The 24,698-nt window shown below is 48.3% G+C and overlaps 1 protein-coding gene across 1 annotated transcript in view; it reads right to left on the bottom strand.

Annotated features, from left to right (window-relative positions):
- Window positions 1-22,998, bottom strand: part of PSMD1 (proteasome 26S subunit, non-ATPase 1) — a 92,028-nt gene extending 69,030 nt beyond the window's left edge. The window contains exons 1-15 of the mRNA XM_081910875.1: window positions 22,818-22,998; window positions 19,854-19,897; window positions 18,597-18,670; window positions 18,180-18,349; window positions 17,244-17,449; window positions 15,874-16,017; window positions 11,822-12,048; window positions 10,878-10,941; window positions 8,711-8,839; window positions 6,103-6,191; window positions 5,018-5,096; window positions 3,468-3,641; window positions 2,099-2,210; window positions 1,743-1,939; window positions 549-644 (exon numbers count right to left, since the gene is read on the bottom strand). Of these exons, the coding sequence (XP_081767001.1) occupies window positions 549-644; window positions 1,743-1,939; window positions 2,099-2,210; window positions 3,468-3,641; window positions 5,018-5,096; window positions 6,103-6,191; window positions 8,711-8,839; window positions 10,878-10,941; window positions 11,822-12,048; window positions 15,874-16,017; window positions 17,244-17,449; window positions 18,180-18,349; window positions 18,597-18,670; window positions 19,854-19,897; window positions 22,818-22,833 (1,821 nt within the window). The 5' untranslated portion in view covers window positions 22,834-22,998. The remainder of the gene's footprint in view (window positions 1-548; window positions 645-1,742; window positions 1,940-2,098; window positions 2,211-3,467; window positions 3,642-5,017; window positions 5,097-6,102; window positions 6,192-8,710; window positions 8,840-10,877; window positions 10,942-11,821; window positions 12,049-15,873; window positions 16,018-17,243; window positions 17,450-18,179; window positions 18,350-18,596; window positions 18,671-19,853; window positions 19,898-22,817) is intronic.
- Window positions 22,999-24,698: the final 1,700 nt, after the last annotated feature.

Raw genomic sequence — 24,698 nt, 5'->3', positions numbered from 1 at the left:
TACCTAAAGTGTACAGAAATATCTAGAAGGTACTAATGCATTTTTTTCCAGAGATGTGCAGATGGATTTAAAATGGACCACAGCCATCAAATGACTGGTATCATTAGACCATGACACTCTTCTGCTGGAATAGGTAAAAGATAAAAAGGTAAAGGACCCCTGGACAGTTACGTCCAGTCAAAGGCGACTATGGGGTTGCAGCGCTCATCTTGCTTTCAGGACGAAGGAGACGGCATTTGTCTAGACAGCTTTCTGGGTCACGTAGCCAGCATGACTAAACTGCTTCTGGAGCAACGGAACACCATGACGGAAGCCAGAGCATATGGAAATGCCGTTTACCTTCCCACCACAGCTGTACCTATTTATCTACTTGCACTGGCATGCTTTCGAACTGCTAGGTTGGCAGGAGCTGGGACAGAGCAATGGGAGCTCACCCTGTCACGAGGATTCGAACCGCCGACCTTCTGATCGGCAAGCCCAAGAGGCTCAGTTATTCTCAAAGTAGACCCATTCAAAGTACAGTCTGCTTCAGAGCCAGCTATACTTACAGCAACATGCAACAGACGTCTGATTGCCTTGTTGTTTCCTGAGCCGCAGTAAGCCATTGCAACAGTATACATCCCTGAACGGCGGAGGATCGGATCCTGGAAGAGGTAGAGCACTTTAACATTTAAACTGTTACATACTGGGGGGTGGGGGGTGTGAAATCAAAGGAGAAAGACTCTGAATTCCTGAGCTAGATGAACCACCGGAGTGACAGCTTCCTATGAGCTCACTTTCCAACTCTATTTTTAAAAAGTTGTGGTGTGATCCATTACTGAGTTGGAAAGTGGCTTCTTTTAAAAATACCAGCACTGATTTTCCATTAAAACTGCTACCTAGGACTTACAGGAAAAACCTAAAATCCAGCTGAAATATGATGCATGACCAGCAAATCTTAAATTTATCAAAAGCTGACCAAACTACTACTAGAAAACCAATCAGCTGAGGACTCCAGTCAGTATTCAGATTCTTGAGCAAACCAGCCTCCCCAGTCATTGAAGTCTTTTTATTTGCTTTTGGGTTCTGAGCATCTAGAACACACTTACGCTAAATAAATACTCAAGAACAATAGTATGAAAAGCTTATGGCTTTTATGCCAATCAAAGCTAAAAACTGTATATTGTCTGTACTGCTCTGTGCGATGCTGCTTTAGATCACAGGCAGGCAGAAGACAGATGTCTGAGTAATTTAAAGTAGATCAGCAAGGATTTCTGACTCAGGTTTCTAGTAAAATCAAAGTAGACTTCACAAATCTCACGTTTGCCCACCCCAGCTTAGAAGGCTGAAGAACACTACGTGCTTTACGTCTCAATCAACAGCCAAAAGATCTTCCAAAATTAATCCGTTCCATATTTAGCAGCTTTTTTCGTTTAATTGTTCATAGAGTGGGCCAGAAAGCTTGCTGGTGGCTAATTAAGTCAGTAGATAAATTTTGGCAAGACACTATACTTCAACCTTAATCAAGCATCCTATAATAACATGGGGCTTTGAAGAACCTCTGCTATTAAAAAATGGCATTTACTCTAGTTCATTATGTATTAATTTTTACCCGATTCCTGTCTTGGGAGGCAGGTTGTGGGTTAGAAGGTGGACGATTTTACACAGACACCCTAAAGTGCTAAAAGGCAAGTATTATTAAGATACCCTGAAGAAAAAGGCTGAAGCGGAATGGGTAGTTTTGCAGGAAGAGCTACACTCACCTTATCTCTGCAGAGGCTCTCGATGAGGGCATCTGCCTCCTCCATTCTGCCATACATCACCAAGGCAATGCCAACTGCCAGGCCCCGCAAGATCTTCTCATGCTGGGTTTCTTGGGCATATCCCACCATGTCCTCAATCGCCTGCGCATTTTTAGACCCAAGCATCACCAGCCCAAGAGCCAGCCCAGCTGCTTCACCTTTAAGGGGGGAAAGGAAGAAACTAAAGACAGGAGCACAACCGGACTTCACCACTGCTTCCGCCTGCCGTCCTGAATAGAGTACACAGGATGATGGGTTGGCCTGCGGTGGGAGGAATAGGCTTAAGACACACACTTGTGTCCACGGCAGTTGCTTACCTGTCACAGCATCATCTTGGTACAAGTTAGTTTTGAGAAGGTCGTAGACATCCTGGCGGGCAGTCCCCATGGCAGCCAAACCAAGTCCCAGGCTGCCCCCATGTCGGACAATCTGCAATAAAAGAAAGAGAGATTTTTCTTTTCTCTCTGTGACTCTACTTAAAACTTCTCAGGAGGGCTACGAAGATCAGAACACAGTCCTCACTCTTGGAGTGAGACAGAGAGCCCATGAACTCATTCCACATTCAACTCTTGGTAGTCATTTTTCTAGTCATTCTGCATTGCAGGGGGTTGGACTCGATGACCTGTGCGTCCCTTCCAACTCTACAATTCTATGCAAAATTACATTTCCATTACAGTGGATGCTCAGGTTGTGAACGTGATCGGTGCAGGATGCATGTTCACAACCCACAGCGTTTGCAACCCGCGTCCGCGCGTGTTGCAATTCTGCGCTTCTGCGCATCTGCGACCATCGAAACCCGGAAGTAACCCATTCCGGTACTTCCGGGTGAGGAGATTTCACCCCTCTCATATCCAAGAATCTCCTGATGTCTCTGCTGATTCTCCAGAGAGGAGGGGCAGTGTTCTGCTCTCTACTTATTCTGCTCCAGCACCACGTCAAAGAGTCAGTCAGTCAGTCAGTCAGTGTGTCAGAGAGAGAGAGAGACTGAGTGTTACAGATCGGGGTATAGATAAGGTTGCTGCTAAGAGCAGCTGCAGACACTCAGTGCAGTGCAGCATTCTTTATGCTTAGACCTCATTTAGCTCTGTATATAGTTTGTATGATAGTTGTAGATAGAATAAAGAAGTTATTCTACAGAGCTGCTCTCCAAGTCGTTTATACTCTGCTAGACTCTGCTATACTCTGCTGTGCGACGACTGTCTTCTTGTGGAAGTGAATCCGGTGCTCACAACTCTAAGCTGTGAGTCCACAGCACTTTGACCTGTTCCTGTGCAGAAGGTGGTCTCTGGAAGTGCTACCCAGCTCGCCTGGCCCAGTCGGGGCTGAAGTGGATGAGCCCAGTTGGTGGCACTGGCTCAAGGGCGATGCTGACAGCGGGTTTCGGTGGTCTGCAACCCAAAAAAAACGCAGCTTGAAGCGTCTGTAACCCGAGGTATGACTTCATCTTCCTTCCTTCACTGTGATGTAATTTTCAGCATTTGAAAAAGAAACACATTATTGATCCTTCATGTGAGCCAACCACATTTTACCTTGCACCTTTTTTATTTATGGCCTTTATATCCTACACTTCAATAAAACTTCTGGGGCAGCTAACATCAGCTAAGTGTTGAGAAGTCCAGCGACCCACATGCTATCCCTAAGGCACTCAATCACCTGTGCAGGTGACTCACAGGAGACAATACTTACATCATTGCTGGCATTCTTCAGCTGGTTCAGCAAATAGTCTATGATGTCACCACCATGATTGGCATGGATGAGTCCCAGGGCATAAAGCCCACCACCTTCCTGATAGGCAGACCCTGGGGACGTGTCTTTCGGCAGATACGTTGCCATTAACTGAAGAGCTTCTTTCTCATGACCCTGTAAATTCACAAGGAATAAAGAGAGAACTATGAAGAGCTTTGATGTGTCAGCCCAAGGGGGGGGTCTATCTTCTGCAGCCATTTTCTCCCAATGGGAACTAAGCTGAACTAATTTAGTATGGATTTGATACTATGAACTTAGCAGGCACATGCATCTTGCATGCACCCTGTGATGGACAAGCAGTTTGCATCCCTTTTTGAATGCACATTGAAGTGAAGGCACAAGGCTGGGGGTTGATCATCAGGTGAACTGTGCACAGGTGAGCTGCATGCAAGCTGCTGGCTAGCCCTGTGGAGCCTCCTTTTATTGAGACAAATATGCAAACCAGGCAGATACATCTTGGCCTGTGACCTTTGCACATCTTCGGTCCCGAGATCGTGGGGTGGTACAAAGTTATTTTGGCACCTGTTTCCACCGCGTCATTTTCCCCTTGCACAGTGTATGACGAAGGAGACAAAAGGTCCCAGGGACAAAGGTTACAGACAGGACACCGCAGACTACTGAGACCGCAAAAGGTCAGACAGAGGGAATGATGTTCAGACAGCTGTGGCTTGTCTGTGAGGGGGAGTATGCTACACACCCCAGGGTCCAGGACCTCTTCTGAAGGCGGGCGGGGGGCGAAAGTCTTTGCTCCCCCCCGGCAAGATTTTAAGATCGCCCCAGGACAGCGGAGGCTTCGCTGCCGCCCGCCAGCATTTTAAAATTGCCCCGGGACAGCGGAGGCTTCGCTGCCGCCCGCCAGCATTTTAAAATTGCCCCGGGACATGTCCAGGACCTCTTCTGAAGGCCGGCGGTGGGCGAAAGTCTTTGCTCCCGACGGCCAGCATTTTAAAAGCGGTCCGGGATAGCGGGAAAGCGCAGCGCAATTCCCTGCTATCCCGGACCGCTTTTAAAATGCTGGCGGTGGGGAGCAAAGCCTTTCGGCCCCCGCCGGCCTTCCTCGACCTCTTCTGAAGGCCGGAGGGGGGCGAAAGGCTTTGCTCCCCACCGCCAGTATTTAAAAGAGGTCCCCGGAGATTTCCCTATGGGCTTTCTACTTGCGAAGCAAGCCCATAGGGAAATTCGTCTTGCGGAACGACTCAAAAACGGAAAACTCTTTCATCTTGCGAGTTTTTCATTTTGCGAGGCGTTCGTCTTGCGGGGCACCACTGTAGCTCAATGAAAGCGAAATTTAAAATTCTTATGTCTAAGAGTTTAATGTTACTGATAGTTGTGTAACATAAACCGGCAACAGGAGGACACATGCCAGCTCTCTCTAAAAGCTGAGTCAGAACCTGCAATGTAAACAGGAGGGCCTCAATATATCCTGAAGATGACAAGCCCACCAACACCCCAGATGTTATCAAAAACACTGTGATACATTTTTGTATTACCTTATGTATGACACCGAGGCTGGCTGTAGCAGTAAACTTTGCCCAGTTGGTAGCCCTGGCAAGCCACTCCAAATTATCTCTGCAGAGAGAAATATTGGGAATTGGTCTTAGTCTCAGAAGTGCTCAAACTTTCACATCACAGGAATAGAGTGTTTAGAAGTTGACTGCTTGTTTGACTTTGTCTGCTCTGGTCTAGTTCGACTCAAAGCTAGCAATATCTGCAGCCAGAAATCTTTGTACAGTATTCCAAGACCAAAACTTTCATCATAAAGGAAACAAAATTGCTGGACACGAAGTAAATTGCACAGTTCGGAATATTATTCTAAGGTGCTCATTTTCAACCATTTGGTCAATCTGCACAAGACAGGAGCACTGTATTTCTTTCTATTGTTTTCCTGCCCTGAACAAAGCATCAGAGTTACACTGCTTTTAAAAGAAACATGTGAGGTTGGCACAGCTCTAAGAGGGAGCTCTGGCTAGGGCAAAGGGTCCTTCCTAGCTCAACAAGGATCCATCTCTGACTCTCCAGTGGCTAAATCAATGCACACTGGAAGAGATCATTATATGAGAGAATGACAATAAGCTGAACGCCATCCAAAGGTTCTCAGTCCTAAATATTAGGGCCCTTTGATGGCGTTATTTGAACATTCTCAAACCTAGAAAATCTGAATGAATAAATAAATAAATCCCAGACTTTCAGAAATGGCACCTTATCTTGGATTTGTGAAATTGCACACACACTTCCCTGAACAAAACCTAAATAGTGGGACAATAGAAGTAGTTACAAAATTCTTGCTGATGGCTCAGTGCACCAATATATGAACCCAAGAAATGGCCTTAGGTCAAGTCAGACCACTCTTCCAAGCTGCTGGAAAAGCCTGATCGATTCTTGACTTGCCACAGGCCTCTAAAAAACCCGTCTGTCCCAGGCCTTCCAGCCAAGATCCTCTAAATGCAAAAGCACACTCTCAACAGTATCAAATGCCATTTGTAGAAAAGGATAGCGAAAGACTGCTCTCCTCCAACCGTAGCAGATTAATTTATGCCCCCAGGAGGTGATATGTTGCTCCGCTGAAGGCTTTTACCTAAGGAACTGGTCACTGGTTGTTCCACAATGCATAAAGGAGTTTGCTATGACTGTTGCTGTGTGACAGACGGAGTTCCGTACGGCGTCCTGGAGAGGCAAAACAGAAAGGTCACACCAAGCAAAGAGGAACATGAGCATACTGTATAGAGAAACCTCATGCATTGCCGTGTGCTCAGGTCCTAGCATGGTAACTTTCCTTTTGCCTTTTCTGTTTCTGACTGTTCAGATCACAAAATCCATGTTGTAAAGCAAATATGATCTGTATTTCTTACAGTATGCTGCCAGAAATTTGTTGACTTGTCTGAAAACTTCTGAACTAAGCTTTTTTAAAAATAAAATAAAAATACAACACAAATCTCACGAGGAAAGGCTGAAGGATATACATGCAGAGACAGATTAAAGGATAATAAGCGCAGTCTGATGGGTATAAAACAGTACCCACCCCCTTCTACTGATGGACAATAGGCCACTGCCTAAAACTTCAGGGAGGTTGATTCAAGGCTGAATATTATCTGCTAATGTCCATTGTTAAAAAATGCTGAATTTGGTTCCTTTGTTAACTGTCACATACTAGCCCAGCAGGAATAGTATAAATGGAGAGAATTTGTGTAAGAACCTAAAGATGTTATCCAACAAAGTACTGTATTTACGTTCGCAGGAGGACTTCAGGCTGCGCAGTGGAACTAGACATTCTGCTCCACATGCCCCCCACCCAAAAAATTAAAAATCTGTTATGGGTTTCCTCCAACCTTTTAGAGCAGAGTTGGGGAGGGTCTAAGAGGAGTGCGTAGGGACAGGGGAGGAAACAGAGACCCCTTGTACTAAGGGAGCGACTTCCCTGGAGTCCTCAGTTCCCCCACTAGAACCCCTTGTGCTCTTGGATCAAGATCCCTCCTTGCTGCTATTGCATCTTAGCTTCTTATCTTCTCTGCTGGACAGCTCATTTGGGGTAGAACTTTTTAAAGAAATCTCCTTTTGCATATTACAATTAACTCTTTTGTGTTTTTCTCTATGTACTATACTCTCATACCACATTCTGCTAATATGCAAATATTCTTTGAAGTAAATTAGTTTTTAATAATAATAATAATAATAAAATTTTATTTATAGCCCACCCTCCCCAGCCCAAGCCAGGCTCAGAGCGGCTAACAACAGTAAAAGTAACACAGTTTACATAAAATCACAATCAATTAATTGAAATACATTCTAAAATCAGTTCATTCAAAAATCAATTCTGAATCAAATTAATGGCAATCATTGGGCTAGAGTTCTGTGAGGATTACCAAAGGAGGGGGTCAGGCTGTGCCTTGGCCAAAGGCCTTGTGGAACAGCTCCATCTTGCAGGCCCTGCGGAAAGATGTCAAGTCCCGCAGGGCCCTAGTCTCTTGTGACAGAGCGTTCCACCAGATCGGAGCCGCAGCCGAAAAAGCCCTGGCTGTGGTTGAGGCCAGCCTAACCTCTCTGTGGCCTGGGACCTCCAAGATGTTTTTATTTGAAGACCGTAAGGTCCTCCGTGGGACATACCAGGAGAGGCGGCAAAAGGCCTTTTGCTCAAGTCTTTATTAATTTAAATATTCTCAGTATCATTCTGCTCAGAGCCCACAGTCCAGAACACAGAGGCACACTTCCTTCATGGGTTGTATTCCTTTACCTTTTACTCAGAGTACACCTGTTGGAATTACCGTATTTTTCGCTCTATAACACACACCTGACCATAACACGTGCATCGTTTTTAGAGGAGGAAAACAAGGGAAAAAACATTCTGAATGAAACAGTGGATGTATCATTTTTGTGCTTCATGCTGTGGCCACAGACATGTGATCTGATGGTGAATTTGGGGTGACCCAATGCAAAGATCCTGAGGATCCATGTGGATCTATGCTTTGTAACCACATTTTAAGTGGGGAGCGAAGGAAAAACAAAGAAGGGACATGAGAGGGGTGTGCAGAGAAGCAGCTGGCTAAGAATGCAGGAGAGGGGTATAACGGGAGGGAGGAAAGAAAGGCAAAAGTTTTCCCCCACCCAAGCCAGCCATCTCTCTCTCTCTCCCTCCCTCTCTCCCTCCCCCCCTCTCTCTCCCTCCCCCAGCAGCACCGGAGCACAGAGACACACTCTGCTTTCCCCTCTGCTTGCCTGGAGGGGAGGGGCTTTCCCTGCTCTTTGTTCCGTTTCAGCAAACACAGCAACGAAACAGAGGAGGGTGGGCAGTAAGACCCTGAGGCAGAATGCAGGAAAGCAGCCGCTTCCTCTTTTCAGGTTTCCCTTCTCCGTGAAGCGCGATTTGATTTTTGCCTGATTTTTCGGCTCCAGGGACCACACATTCGCTCTATAACACGCACAGACATTTCCCCTTCCTTTTTAGGAGAAAAAATCTGCGTGTTATAGAGGGAAAAATACGGTAACAGACCTAACTTTGCCACGTTCATAATTTCATTGGGTCTACTCTAAGTAACACTGAGCTAGACACCACTCCTTATAGTGTATTAAATAGCTAGCTGGTAAAGTAATGCTATCGAAATGTCAAGACGCATTATTCAGCCTTGAATCCAAAATTATCTCCCAGTGCTTGAAGAAGCAAGCTCACACAAATCATATATAGGCCTTACCTTTGTGTTTTTTAGAATCATGAGGTCTGTGTTGTTGTTTCGTATTAAGAACTGCAGATGTAACTCAATGGCCATTTCACCACTTAATATTTTAATCATTTTTGGGATCTGATCTTTCGACTCTGGGTTCTTCGTATATGCACATGCAGAAAAAGACAAAAAATAACACTTTTCAAAATCCCAACAAGTATCTCAAAACACCAGTACCACCTTATCAGCCATGGTCACTTTGGCAAGTTTACATTTACCAAGTACAGCTAGATTTATTTTGCCATCTCCATCAATATTCATGAGATACAGGTGTGGCCAGGCAGTTCAGTACCTTCAATGTTTCATCCTCTATATTCATTTATTGTAAAAAAATAAATAAATGTATATTTTAGTACAGTGGTACCTCTGGTTGCGAATGGGATCCGTTCTGGAGCCCCGTTCGCAACCTGAAAGAAACGCAACCTGTGTCTGTGCACGATTTGCCGCTTCTGCGCATGCACGTGATGTCATTTTGCACATCTGCGCATGCGTGAGCGGCGAAACCCGGAAGTAACCCTTTCCGGTACTTCCGCGTCGCTGTGGGACGCAACCTGAAAAAATATAACTTGAAGCAAATGTAACAAGAGGTATGACTGTATATTTCTGTAGGAAACATTCCACTCATGAGACTCATAAACTAGAGCCATAACTAGGGGTGGGAGGACTTTGGGCTTGTCAGATCTACAGCACTTTGTTTTTCACTAGAACCCCAAGACAGAGCTAGGTGCAAAACAGATACAGGTAGAATTAAGAGAATAGGATATCTCTTGTGTGTGTTCTCAGGCGAAGAGTTTGCTTTCACTAACAAGACTGAACTAAGCTCACAGTACTTGCATTCAGAATTCCTTTCCTGTTAGCTTTTCTCATTTCACCAGCCAAATTTAGGTAGGAAAAGTAGTTTTGTTATTTCCACTGCTAAGCAATCAGGAACGAGAAAACCTTCACCACCTACTGCAAATCCTGCAGGGGTCTCCTAGTATATCCCAATCTACTTTCTGACCAACCCTACCTTAAGCTAATCCCTCTCAATTCTGCCTTTTCAAAGTGCATTCCAGCATTAAGTTGAGGAATACGCCTGGGATAATTTCTGCATGCATTCACCTTGGCAGCGCTTATTTTTCACAAAGGAAAGAATTCGAGACACACTTCTTCCCAAAGGCTCAGTCAAACAGCATGGAATCTCCACCAATGCATGGGATCTCTACTTCTTCACTTTTTTTCTTTTTAAACGTTTGTATCTGCTTGAAGGTTATTTAATTTTCTTGCAACGTCCACACAAGCAACAAGAAATCCTCCACAATTTGGAGGCAATTTGCACTGTGCCCAGAAAATGGCCTGGGAGCACCACGGCTGTAGGAATTACTGAAGCCAAGTCAGCGCACACTTGAACACTGCCACGGATGGAGGCCAATGGAGAGCCCCATGTAAGACTGACTCTTGTAAGAGGAAGGCGACATAAAAAGCCCTACATTTAGGGTAATTTCTTTTCCTTTCTTACCCTACTGTATTTGGTGCTTTCTCCTCCCAGCGTCACCAGCAGCTGCAAAGTGCGACTTTTTCAACTTAAATATTTACAACTGCAATCAATGACCAAATAAGGCATTATTTTGTTTCCTACTTTCAAGGGCAAACCTTTATAACACACACTAATGCACCGAACAGTAAAACAGCAATAAATCTTTACGTGGGCTTCACAGGGCAGCTCTGATCTTTTATTGTTGGAAAAACACGCTGCATTAAGCAAGCATTCTATCCCGGAAAGATATGGAATTAGTAACTCTCTCATCCCTAGAAGTCACGGTTATCTGAGGGTGATCTGTTGTATAGGTTCTGAAAGTAGTAAAATCACAGCAGCCAAAGTCAAGTTGATCTAGGACTATAACCCTGTGATTGTGTGCTTCGGGGAAGAGAATATACACCGTGCTCCACAGCCTTTCAAGGCTGCAGTGAGACAACTGTGCAATGCCTCTGCTTGCTTTATAGTTGCTTCTCTGTTTTATAGCAAGATATGCAAGGATGTTGTGTTTTTAATAATATTGTGCATTACCCTGAAGCTCACAGGATAAAATGCAGTCAAGAAATCTTATGAAATAAACAAACTATGCATCAAGGATGCTTTACACACAGCAACACTTACGGTTTGGACAGCCTTCACTGCAGCAACAGGACTATTTGTCTTTTCTTCTGTCTCCATGGTATCACTATAAGAAAATAGAGAGAAAAACAGTCTAACTTGCATTGTAACCTATGCCAAAACTATTGAGAAGGGCACAGGCATCAATAAGGGAATGAAGATTTCATTTCACAGTCCTAATGCTTCTACAAGTCTCCACACCTCTTAAAACAAGAGAGAAAAGGCAACTCATGTTCACAGCTGAGACCAGTCAATACAGAATCAAATGCTGAAGCTTTTTCTGCACTTGACCACTGAAGATTGCAGTTGTGGGAATACCTATTTGAATCCCCACCCCCATTAGCAGGAGTATGCCTTTCCCTTTATGTACAACTTTGCAAGGCTGAATCCGTCTCCCTTCTGTGCTCTTTGTTCTATAGGGAGCCTTTAAAAAAAAGAGGTATATATAAACACCGACAAATGGGGAACACTGGCCTGCGAGCGCTCTGGAAGTTTATTTCTAAGAGACACATAAACCACAGTCATAACTGGAGGTGGGGAGATTTTGGGCTTGTCAGTACTTTGCTTTTCAATAGAACTGTAGGAGGAATCTATGGCTATCCGGGGGACGGACGGGACTCAGTATCTTAAACCAAACTACAAGTTCCAAGGTTATTGCTGGAGAGGCGGCACAATTTTGTTGTGTAGATACAATGACTGAAGTGTGTGCGGTATTTACATACACTCAAGGGAGAAGGTGCACAGGGCACAACTGCTTGGTCCTCTTCTCTTTAGTTCAAGAAGCAGATTCCCTGACATCTAACCAAAACCCACCCTGTGATCCCAAGGCTAGCTCTGCCATACACCACATTGGAGGGCAATTCATCTTGCAGCTCAGAACCTGACAGTATTTGTGTCTTCAAGCCACATGCCATCCATTTGGATGCTTCTCGCACAAGCTCCCTTACCCTTCCTTCTCTGACCCTGGGACAGTCCCTGTGTTGGTTGACCCAGGCACAGAATGAATAGGGGTGCCAACAGTGCGGAGGTTCTGGATAACGGAAGAGAGGAACTGCTGGCTGGCACTTTCATACAAGTCAAAGCAGATCTGGTAAGCCATGAGAAGGTTGTCCTCCTTGACCAGCTTCTCCAAGATGTCGCTCACGGCCTGCGGGTCATCCAAGAAAATGAGGCACTGCGGGAGAGAGAACCGAAGAAAAGTCAGAGGATGTCTCAGCATGGAAGTAGGAGTTTCATAAGGCCAACAATTTCTTAAAGGTAAAGGGACCCCTGACCATTAGGTCCAGTCGTGAACGACTATGGGGTTGCGGCGCTCATCTCACTTTACTGGCCGAGGGAGCCGGCGTACAGCTTCCGGGTCATGTGGCCAGCATGACTAAGCCGCTTCTGGCGAACCAGAGCAGCGCACGGAAACACCCCGTTGCGGGGATTTGAACCGCCGACCTTCTGATTGGCAAGTCCTAGGCTCTGTGGTTTAACCCACAGTGCCACCCGTGTCCCTAATGATTTCTTACCCATTCATTATGTTAAATTTACTAGAAACATGTATCTGAACCCCATTCCCAATGAGCTCATGTTAATGTTTGGAGTGGGGGGTGTTCCCCATTTCTACGCTCTTATGGGCATTATGATAGTGGTTCCTGCATGCCATTGAAACCACTATAATATACCAAACAAGTCCCTGAAATAATTCTTCCTCCCTTCCTCTTTCCCCCTTTATACCCCTTCACAATAACTCTGAGGTAGGATAGGTAAAGGTAAAGGTACCCCTGCCCGTACGGGCCAGTCTTGACAGACTCTGGGGTTGTGCGCCCATCTCACTTAAGAGGCCAGGGGCCAGCGCTGTCCGGAGACACTTCCAGGTCACGTGGCCAGCGTGACATCGCTGCTCTGGCGAGCCAGAGCCACACATGGAAACACCATTTACCTTCCCGCTGGTAAGCGGTCCCTATTTATCTACTTGCACCCGGAGGTGCTTTCGAACTGCTAGGTTGGCAGGCGCTGGGACCGAGCAGCGGGAGCGCACCCCGCCGCAGGGATTCGAACCGCCGACCTTTCGATCGGCAAGTCCTAGGCGCTGAGGCTTTAACCCACAGCGCCACCTGCGTCCCTGCCCTGAGGTAGGATACACAGAGATACAGTGGTGCCTCGCAAGACGAAATTAATTCGTTCCGCAAGTCTCTTCGTCTTGCGAGTTTTTCGTCTTGCGATGCACGGTTTTCCATAGGAATGCATTGAAAATCAATTAATGCGTTCCTATGGAAACCGCCTTCCCCCGACCTCTTCTGGCGGGCGGCATTTTAAAATCGCCCGGGACAGCGGAGGACTTCTCCGCTGTCCGGGGCGATTTAAAAGCCCCTGGGAAGGCAGGCAGGGGGGACAAAGACTTTTGCCCCCCCCCGCCTGCCTTCAGAAAAGGTCCAGGAGAGGCGCGGACCTCTCTGCAAGGAGCGCGCTCCTTGCGGAGAGTTGCAAGCGCGCCCAGGCTTTCCCGCCCCGCCGCCGGGCTTCGGGACATGGTTCCGATGCCAGGCGGCGGGGGGAGGCTTTCTCGCCCCGTCGCCCGGCATCGGGACATGGTTCCGATGCCAGGCGGCGGGGGGAGGCTTTCTCGCCCCGTCGCCCGGCATCGGGACGATGCCCCGAAGCCGGGCGGCAGGGGGAGGCTTTCCCGCCCCGTCGCCCGGCATCGGGACGATGCCCCGAAGCCGGGCGGCGGGGGGAGGCTTTCCCGCCCCGTCGCCCGGCATCGGGACGATGCCCCGAAGCCGGGCGGCGGGGGGAGGCTTTCCCGCCCCGTCGCCCGGCATCGGGACGATGCCCCGAAGCCGGGCGGCGGGGGGAGGCTTTCTCGCCCCGTCGCCCAGCATCGGGACATGGTTCCGATGCCAGGCGGCGGGGGGAGGCTTTCCCGCCCCGTCGCCCGGCATCGGGAGGCTTTCTCGCCCCGTCGCCCGGCATCGGGACGATGCCCCGAAGCCGGGCGGCGGGGGGGAGGCTTTCTCGCCCCGTCGCCCGGCATCGGGACGATGCCCCGAAGCCGGGCGGCGGGGGGAGGCTTTCCCGCCCCGTCGCCCGGCATCGGGACGATGCCCCGAAGCCGGGCGGCGGGGGGAGGCTTTCTCGCCCCGTCGCCCAGCATCGGGACATGGTTCCGATGCCAGGCGGCGGGGGGAGGCTTTCTCGCCCCGTCGCCCGGCATCGGGACATGGTTCCGATGCCAGGCGGCGGGGGGAGGCTTTCTCGCCCCGTCGCCCGGCATCGGGACGATGCCCCGAAGCCGGGCGGCGGGGGGAGGCTTTCCCGCCCCGTCGCCCGGCATCGGGACGATGCCCCGAAGCCGGGCGGCGGGGGGAGGCTTTCCCGCCCCGTCGCCCGGCATCGGGACGATGCCCCGAAGCCGGGCGGCGGGGGGAGGCTTTCTCGCCCCGTCGCCCAGCATCGGGACATGGTTCCGATGCCAGGCGGCGGGGGGAGGCTTTCTCGCCCCGTCGCCCGGCATCGGGACATGGTTCCGATGCCAGGCGGCGGGGGGAGGCTTTCTCGCCCCGTCGCCCGGCATCGGGACGATGCCCCGAAGCCGGGCGGCGGGGGGAGGCTTTCTCGCCCCGTCGCCCAGCATCGGGACATGGTTCCGATGCCAGGCGGCGGGGGGAGGCTTTCTCGCCCCGTCGCCCGGCATCGGGACATGGTTCCGATGCCAGGCGGCGGGGGGAGGCTTTCTCGCCCCGTCGCCCGGCATCGGGACGATGCCCCGAAGCCGGGCGGCGGGGGGAGGCTTTCCCGCCCCGTCGCCCGGCATCGGGACGATGCCCCGAAGCCAGGCGGCGGGGGGGAGGCTTTCTCGCCCCGTCGCCCGGCATCGGGACGATGCCCCGAAGCCGGGCGGCGGCGGAGAGGCTTTCTCGCCCCGTCGCCCGGCATCGGGACGATGCCCCGATGCCGGGCGGTGGGGGGAGGCTTCAAAAGCCGTCCGGGGGCTTTTAAATCGCCCCGGACAGTCCCGGGGCGATTTAAAAGCCCCCGGTTAGGCAGGCTTCCCTGCTATCCCGGACCGCTTTTAAAATGCTGGCGGTGGGGAGCAAAGCCTTTCGCCCCCGCCGGCCTTCCTGGACCTCTTCTGAAGTCCGGAGGGGGGAAAAAGGCTTTGCTCCCCACCGCCAGCATTTAAAAAAAGGTCCCCGAGATTTCCCTATGGGCTTTCGTCTTGCGATGCAAGCCCATAGGGAAAATCGTCTAGCGAAGCGTCGCAAAACCCGAAAAACCCTTTCGTCTTGCGGGTTTTTCGTCTTGCGAGGCATTCGTCTTGCGGGGCACCACTGTAATAGTTTTGTTCCACCTCTCAGCTTTGTGGCTGAGCAAAAATGTAGAGTCCAAGGGTTGAAGATGTTCCTATCATGCAACAGAACTCCCCTGAGATTCTCTTCTTCCACATCTTCCCTGAACCCTCCCAAATCTGCTCTGACAGTTCCCCCATTCCTCCAGTTTCGTGGCAGAAGCCATTCCACTCATGCAGTGACTTCACTAATTCCACCCCAACCCTTTTCACTATCCCTCTCCGGCTTCTTTCAAGTACTCATTCGTTAAGAGCATTAACAACCAAAGGGGGGGGGAGTTTCACAACCAAAACAAGTTGTCAAAACACATCAAAACAGCTGATGTGTTTCTAAAGCACTCAACAGTGTGGGTGCTTCAGCTGAGCCAAGCTACATCAGTTGTTGTGAGTTTCTCTTGAACCACAGGACAAGGGGGCAGAAGCACATGGAAGAATTTTAGCAAGCAGGTCCCAGCATGTATCCCAGTTAATTTGAGTTAGCAACCACAATTTTCTTGGAGGATGTGCATCTTATATTATTACACACACCCCTCTTCCTCCAAAGGGTGAAGTACGCATGCCACCATCTGGCAGATACTATTACTCAGATACCCTCCTCTTCCCCTGCTCCCAAGGCAAACTAGCATGTGGTCTGTAGCCATATGTACATACGTAGCACATTACCTGGCACACATTGATGAAGTCAGGTTTTTCTAGGTTCATGTAGATTTTAACCAGAACTCGCAGTACCTGGTTGCGGAATTGCTTATTCTGCATCAAAGACATGCAGAGTTTTAAGCTGTACGCCAGCATTCCAGGAACATCATTCTGCCATGAAAGAAAATATTGCTGTAAAATTATTTTTCACAATTGTAATTTATTTTTTAGCCATGTCTAACAGGCCTACCTCTTCAGATGGTATCTGAAGAAGTGTGCATGCACACGAAAGCTCATACCAAGAACTGACTTAGTTGGTCTTTAAGGTGCTACTGGAAGGAATTTTTTTTGTTTTGACTATGGCAGACCAACACGGCTACCTATCTGTAACTAGGCCTACCTCTTATCTTCTTGGAGGGTCGTGAGGTGGAGAGAGACAACAAATAATGCAAATGTGACAAAAACTAATCTGGCTAATCAACCCCAGCAAGTCTCACCAAACTGGCTTCAGTAATACTGAATGCAAAACATGAACACAATCCAAATTACTGGAAAGTGTACCTCATTCTATATCTCACTGCTGAAATGCCTACATACAGACAGGCAACATTTTGAGAACTGGCACAGCATAGTGCCCAAGGCCATGAGCCAAGAAGTCTCATTTCAGCTAAAAGGCTGAAAGGTGACCTTAGATAATCCACTCCTAACTTCTAATTGGCACAATACATTTGCCACTTTTGCCATGCCGAGTGTTTCCCCAAACCTTGGTGACAGTGACAAGAAGAGCACCACCTTTTGAATCATAGAATCATAGAGTTGGAAGAGACCACAAGGGCCATCGAGTCCAACCCCCTGCCAAGCAGGAAACACCATCAGAGCATTTTGCTCTAGCTTGGAGTTGGAGAAGAGACTAGAATTGAGCAACACAGTTGTTTTTTGAGTTTTGAAGGACACAACACAAATATGGAAAAACTCTCTGACTTGTTCGCCAGCTTCAAGCTAGAGATGAAGAATGAGGTTAGGACCTCTTGCACCATCCAGTGCTAAAGGAAGCCTCAGTCTGTTCTCTAGGAGTCAAAGGGGAAAGCTGGAGATGACCACCTCAGCAATGGGTGGCCTTTTGAGTCCCAGGTGCAAGAGCATCCTGGGACATCCAGCACCAAGCCTGGAACTGCAGAGGGGGCAGTTATGATGGGCTTCAGAGGGCCTTGAAGCTAGGCAAGGGGTGCAGAGGGTGGAACTACAGGGCCAATATGAGGCAGGGGATGAACAGCCCAGCCCTCTGTACGTCTGCTGAGGAGCAATTCCCACCAAAAGCTATTCTCAGGTAAGCATGCACAGGACTTCTGTTTCAGGGTGTGCCTGTGTCAAACATAACGTTCTGTGCTTTCACCCACCGATTCCAAAATGGTTTTCTCAAAGACATCCAGCCTGCGCGTCTCCAAAGCTATCCCAATGGCTTGCTTGTATTTGTGATCATCTAAACAGCGCTGGAACATCTTGTTGACAATCCCTTCCAGGCGCGGATCCACTGCCTTCTTTGCTCCCTCGGCCAGGTCGGCATTTTCCACACATTGTTTGGTGTAATGGTCAATGCACTTTGCTGGGAAAAGAAACACACACGATCCGTGTTAAGTTTCTCCAACTGGCCCAATATATCCTCTGTCAATATATCCTCAGGTTGAATAATAATAATAAGGATAATAATAATAAAGATGAAGTACTAACATCTGTCAAGTTACAGCTGCAATTCAAAGCAAAGAAACTTTCATCACAAAATCATTTATTAACTCAACAGTACTGTAGGACTAAGACATTTATTGTCCTCTGATTTGAAGAAAAAAACCAATAATCCTGTGCTAAGCATTCAAGGTTTCATCCCATGCAAGATTCTGCATGTGCTTCTTTGTACTGGGTCCAAAAGTTGAATTCTGTGCAATCTCAGCTTTCATTATTAAAAACAAAATTTCTCATCTTGCAAGATTATTTGTAGGATAAAGTGCCACTGCTGTTTCCTGCATAGCTACCTTTGAACATCTCACGTTCTTCAGAACAATGTTCTGCTATATGCAGACATTCCTTCCACTCTTCATGCAAAGAGTCCATTACTGACAATATGCCGCCCCTTGCACCAACTGACATAAAATCTAAAACTGGATTCCAAGTAAAAACTGCAAGTTTGTTTCACCACATTAAGCAAATTTAAATAAAGCAAACACTTCTCTTTCAAATCCTGGAAACCAGAACTTTGCCAAATCTGTATACTCCATTTAGCACTTTGCTAAGCCAGGGTAGTCAGCTAGAATGTTTTCTGGTTCAGATCCCTGACTTACCAATGATCGTCTCCACATATTCTGAATTGTCATTGACATTGAAGAGGTTGCCTGCTCCCAGGGCATAGTTCAGTGACTCTTCAAAGGCTCCCAGGTGATAAAACACCTTTGAAGCCACCAGAGCAGCAAATTCACGACTCCGGAAGCCAACATCTTCATACAGGATTTCACTATAGCAAAAGCAAGGGAGAAACCATCAGCTGTCATGACTGACTCCTTTAAACAAAAACCAAATTTCACATATCAACTAACGTCCTGTGGATTATGGATATGCAATTCCTAAACCAAGAAATTCAGCTTATGGAATGTAGAATCTAATTTTTTTCCCCTATTAACCAAGAGATAAGACAGGTGCATTTCATCCTTGTGCTCTGAACAGAAAAACCACCCGAATGCCAGAAATAATTTTTTTCTTACATTTTGTCCACTGACTCAGAGATCTCTGCCCAGAAGTCATTGACAACAGCATTCAGTTTCTGAAGAGCAAATTCCTGCGAAAACCGAGAATTAAATTATTAGAGCTCTGCCCCCAGAATCACACAAGCGCAGAGTTGTGTTACATAGACAGGTCTTAAAAGTATAGCCATCTCTACCACGTAGTTTCCCAAAATAACTCTTACATTTACCAGCTTACTCTGTAATATCTGTCTAGAAGGATGCAGAAACTAACTTCTGTGCACAGTGAGAAGTTGGCCCCACTAAAGGAATGCAGGCAGGGGGCAGAGAATTATTTGACTACTTCCAGGCCACTTTTGCAGGTCTTCGTCTGACTTAAAAGGCAGAGTGCCAAGCTACCTTCTCCCAAATAGTGAACTCAGTGTGGCTGAGTAAGTAGAGAGTATAAAGCTATGACTACTTTCCTTTTACTTAGACCAGCTTGCTCACCTTGGACCTGGGTCAGCCCTGCTTTCTTCTCAGACTAGGATTTTACTTAAAGCTTAAAAATACCCAATGCAGGCCAAACATCACCGGAATCCACCAACATCTCTTTCTTCTTGAGTGAGCGTTGTCTTTCCTGACATCATTATGTTTGGGCTAACCATGATATAAGCTGCATGCTGTAAGAATGGCTGAGCTGTCAACTAAATCATTGCAATGTTTAACAGAATGGCAGTGTACTGCATATAATCTAAATTAACAGTGCTGCTTGGAACCTGACAATGAGGATAGTAATGGCTGCTTCAGATGTTAACTTTAAAAACACAGAATTTTAAGAACTATGTCAACCTTAATGACCAGATATGCATCAAATATATGCCAAGTTTCAACTACAGTCATACCTTGGAAGTCGAATGGAATCCATTCCGCAAGTCCATTCAACTTCCAAAACGTCCGAAAACCAAACTGCAGCTTCCGATTGGCTGCAGGAAGCTCCTGCAGCCAATCATAAGCCGCGGAAGCCCTGTTGGACATTCGTAAAGTGAACACTCACTTCCGGGTTTGCGGTGTTCAGGAGCCAAAACGTCTGAGTACCAAGACGTTTGGGATCCAAGGTATGACTGTATGTGCTTCTCCCATTCTCTGTTTTACCATCTCCAGAATGGAACGGATGCAAAAATGGCTCTTACCTAACACTTTCTCAATTGCTTTTCCTGAAAAACGGGATAAAAGGATAATCCTTGACACAGATACCTGTATGAACAAGTGTGTAAAAACAAAACCTTACACACTTACCTTAAGTTCTGGCTCTTCCTCATCAAGCAGTGAAATAATTCCAGCTACGAAAGAAAGGTTATGTTAGTCATCACAGAAATCAATGCAGAACTGTCACAGCAGATTCTACATCATACAACCCATTTTGGTAAACACAATTAGCTTCATCTTTTAAGGGCATTTGTGTCTTAAAAACTACTCCTGCTTAAAGCACACTGGACTTAAGACTGCCATCCTATGCACATTTAAATAAGAGTAAGCCACACTGAACCTAGTTTTAGGGTGTCAAAGAGGACATTTCAATGGCACTGGCGTAAGAGACAATCTGGCGGGGGGGGGGGCTGTATTTCCACTTCTATTTATTGCCATCTAACCATGTGTATTGCAACAATAACTTCCCAATGTGGAAAGTAAGCAAGGGCCTTGAGGCTGCTCTGTGGGGCTTCTTCTCATGGGCAACATGAATGACTAAAGACATTTCAACTATTGGTAAAGTGTTGTAAATAGCTCCTCCCTGTGGCAAGAAAGAATTGCAACCAAGCAAAACAGCTGTACAAAACTTGCATGTTTTGCGTTTTCCTTCCTACACAAGCAGCTACCATCGGGGCATATGATCAGGAGGGCTACTAAGTTCTATGGGTGAAGTCTGAAAACCTGTTTGGCAGTCATTCAGTGTATGGCTCCAAATAAATACTGTAAAATCAGTAACAAGAGAGGGAAGCAAATAAGGTTAAATGCAAACCCCTCTTCCTCCCCCCCCCAAAGCCTTACTGCATATTCCACAATGCACATTAAAAATATAGTCCCAAATAAGCCAGGTTCTGACCACTTAGAGTTCTATGTGTTCCCTCAGAGAACAACAGAGAAAAATTGGATAGTAGGATATGAAAATGCATGGCAAAAGCAGAAATTGATGGCTACCTCTCCCCATCCACTGTTCTCTGTGATTCATCATCTATAGAGATTTTCTTAAAAAACAAACAAAAATCCCCTTTAGCAATTAATTACCCCTTTCCCCCAATCCCTAGAGACAATTAAAAAAATAAGGGTAAGATTCAAAACAAGAGGGCCAGTCCTCTACATTCCACTACCCATCTCTAGGGGCTGTTTGTGAACACAAACAGTGCCTGGCTACAAACAGACACTACTCCAGTCACGGTTAACATTTAGCAAGTGTGAGAGAAGCCGCCTCATGCCTCCTTCTACACTTCTTTTTCAGAAATGTCTCTTTCCCCACATCCCTCTCCATATAAAACCACTGTGCTTAGAACTTTTCACAGTTGAAAACAGAGGCATTTTGACATCTGCAAGACCTGTTTTATGTGCACATGCACAGTCGAAACACAACGGTCGTGCACTCACCTACCCACAACTACATCACACATACCAACTCTTGTATTTGGACCCCCGCTCACCTCTGGAAATTTAAAGTGTGGAAATTAAGCACCCTCACCCCTCTCGCTTCTCTGCCGTATACTGCCTCCCATTTACTATATGCATTACCTTTCCTTTAAGAAGTTCAAACTTGTGCACACAGTCGTGACCTCACCCATTTTATCCTCACAACCACCCTACGAGGTAGGCTGAGCTGAGTGATAGCAACCAAGCATCACCCAATGCACTTCGTGGGAAACCATTTTAAACACGGGTCTCCCACAGTCTAGCCTGACACACCAACCACTCACATTGCTTCCTTCCCAACAGCTGTTTTGCCCAGAGGCACCCACTGGAGTCTTAATTACACATATTACCACCTAGTGTGTAGCCTAGAACTCAAAGACGTTTTAACTTCCAGGGTCCTGAAGCACCTGAATAAGACTACCATGTGTGTCAACATGCCCGATTTCTGTTGTTGCTTAAAAATATACATTCTGCAAGGCACCCAACACTCACCCCCAATAAAAGAACAGGGGCAGTGACTCTGGCACAACAGATATACGATATCTTTATTGTCACTGTTCCATGCAGAACAATGAAATTGAAAATCTACATAAAACATTCAAAAACTCTGAAACCCCATTTTAAAATACAATATACCATAGAGACTGCTTATACTGTGTTTAGAACCAGAATTACATTTGCGTAGAAACTGTTTCTCAGGCGGCTAGTCCTGGTCTTTATAACCCTATACCTTCTTCCAGAAGGCAGAAGCTGAAAGAGATCATTTCCGCGGTGTGCACTATCCTGCGCTATCTCTGCACCTGGAAGCATAGATTTGATCTAAGGTGGGAAGAGTGCACCCGATTATTCTCTCTGCAGTCTTTACAACCCTAGACAGCGTGGTTTTCTCCCTGGCCTTGCAGCTCCCAAACCACACACACAGAGAGACCATAAGTTGTCCACATAGGAAGAGCCCTGCTGCAGGATCAGGCCCATGGCCCACTCAGTCCAGCGTCCCGCTCTCACAGCGGCAGACCAGGTGCCCAATGTGGGAAACCCGCAAGCAGAGCCTGAGCGAAAGAGCAACTCTCCTCTCCTGCGGTTTCCACCCTTTCCGCTTTGGTTTGCGGAGGCAGAGCAGACCCACCCGACCCATTCGCCACGGACAGCTCTCTCTCCTCCCCCGTGAATCGTTGGCCGCCGCCGCCTCCTTCCTGTGGCGGTGAGTTCCGCCGGTCGACTACGCGCAGGAACTTCCCTCCGCCCTGAAGCTCAGCTTCACGGCAAGCCCGCAAGCGACAAGTCATGACAGGAAGGGGGCGAGGCAGAGGGGGACAGGCCGCAACGAAGGGGGACTCCTGCGTGGCAGGGGGTCGGGCTAGATGACCTCTGGGGGTCCCTCCCGAGCCTGCGGTTCTAGGGTTCTGAGGGCAGCGGGCAAGAGGAAGAGGAGCGGGACGAGGAGGCGGGCAGTGGACCCTGGGGCTGGGCCGGGGGCTCCCGGGAAGCGGCTTCGGGCCCTGCCTGACTCAGCTGAAAAGAAGCGGCCGGGGCGGGGGGGGGGTTCTTGTGTCCTCCCGGCGCCGCGCATGCGCGCTCCCTCACCGGCCGAGGTGATCATGGCGTCGCGTGTCCGCCGCCGGCGTCTCCGCTGAGGGAACCGGGAAACGGCGGGTGAAAAGGGTGAGGAACCTTCCGAGACCGGCGCCGCCTGCCCTGCTAGCCCGTGACCAAGCTCCTTCGCCGCTTCCGTCGCGTCCTCGAGCCGCCCCGGAAGTGACGCGATAACAGCGAGCCCGCGGGGCTCTTGCCGCGCCCCGCCGGGCTTCGAAGGCCCCGCTCTCCTCGGCAACGCGCGGACGGGGCTGCCCGCGCGGAATGCCTGCTTCGGAAAGAAAAGGCGGCGGCGAGGCCTGGGGAACCGGGGCGGGGGGGGGATCTTTCCGAGGGCAAAGGGGAAGGAGGGAAAAGGCGACCGCGGGAATCGGGGCGCTGTGGCAGTCAGGCAGCGGCAAGGACACCCAAGCGCCTCCCCGAGGACCCCTCCTTCCTTATACAGAACCTGCCTGTTTTGCTGCTCAGAACTGAAAGTCAGAGGGTCGTGGCCACGTGACCCGGTCAGGGTCTTTGGGTGCCCCCTCGCCTGCCCCTGCCCTGCAGGGGACCTAGAGCATGGCTGGTGGGACGGCCGCCCTGGGGCAACACCCGGAGGGCCGCAATGTGTTGCAGGGCTTTGTCAGTGGTGGCCCCTCAAGGATGGAACTAGCTTTCTCTCCTGGTATGTCCCACAGAGAAATTTACGGTCTGCAAATAAAAACATCCTGAAGATCCCAGGCCACAGAGAGGTTAGGCTGGCCTCAACTAGAGCCTGTTCTTTCTCGGCCGCGGCTCCAATCTGGTGGAACGCTCTGTCACAAGAGACTAGGGCTCTGCGGGACCTGACATCTTTCCGCAGGGCCTGCAAGACAGAGCTGTTCCACCAGGCCTTTGGTCAGGGCGCAGCCTGACCCCCTCCTCTGGCAATCTGCACAGAATTTTGCTCAATTGGTTGCCATCAATTTGATTTTAATTTGATTTTAGTTAATTTTATAATGAATGTTTTTAGAATGTTGGATTATTTTGATTGTTGTTAGCCACCCTGAGCCCAGCTTCGGCTGGGGAGGGCGGGATATAAATAAAATTTATTATTTATTATTATTATTATTTCTCGGCAGATGTGCATTGCAAAATCATACAAAAATTAAAGGTAAAGAGTCAGGAGTGTGGACAAACAAATAAATTCCTCCTTACTCTGGAGTAGTTGCCTTAATACTACTACTACTACTACTACTAATATTTTATTATTTATACCCCGCCCATCTGGCTGGGTTTCCCCAGCCACTCTGGGTGGCTTCCAACAAAACACTAAAATACAATAACCTATTAAACATTAAAAGCTTCCCTAAACAGGGCTGCGTTTAGATGTCTTCTAAAAGTTTGGTAGTTACCGTATTTTTCGCCCTATAGGACACACTTTTCCCCTTCCAAAAATGAAGGGGAAATGTGTGTGCGTCCTATGGGGCGAATGCAGGCTTTTGATGAAGCTATCCTCAAGCTGTGGGAGAGCTGCCTGCACCCTGAAGCCTGGGGGGGGCGCTGAACTCAGCACCCCCCAGGCTTCGGGTTTCGCGCAGCTCTCCCACGGCTTGTGGAGAGCTGCCTGTTCTGGGGGCTGGGGTCAGGGGGAGCTCGGGCTTTCCCCGCCCCAGCCCTGTGCCTGGGGGGGGGATAATTTTTTTTTCTTTATTTCCCTCCAAAAAAACTAGGTGTCCCCTATGGGCCGGTGCACCCTATGGGCCAAAAAATACAGTATTTTTCTCTTTGACATCTGATGGGAGGGCATTCCACAGGGCAGGTGCCACCACCAAGAAGGACCTCTGTCTGGTTCCCTGTAACCTCACTTCTTGCAGGGAGAGAACCGCCAGAAGGCCCTCGGCGCTGGACCTC

The sequence above is a fragment of the Podarcis melisellensis genome (assembly GCF_964234715.1).
Source record: "Podarcis melisellensis genome assembly, chromosome: 5".
In the NCBI taxonomy this organism is placed as follows: Eukaryota; Metazoa; Chordata; class Lepidosauria; order Squamata; family Lacertidae; genus Podarcis; species Podarcis melisellensis.
This window is presented reverse-complemented; position numbering and strand designations above follow the sequence as displayed.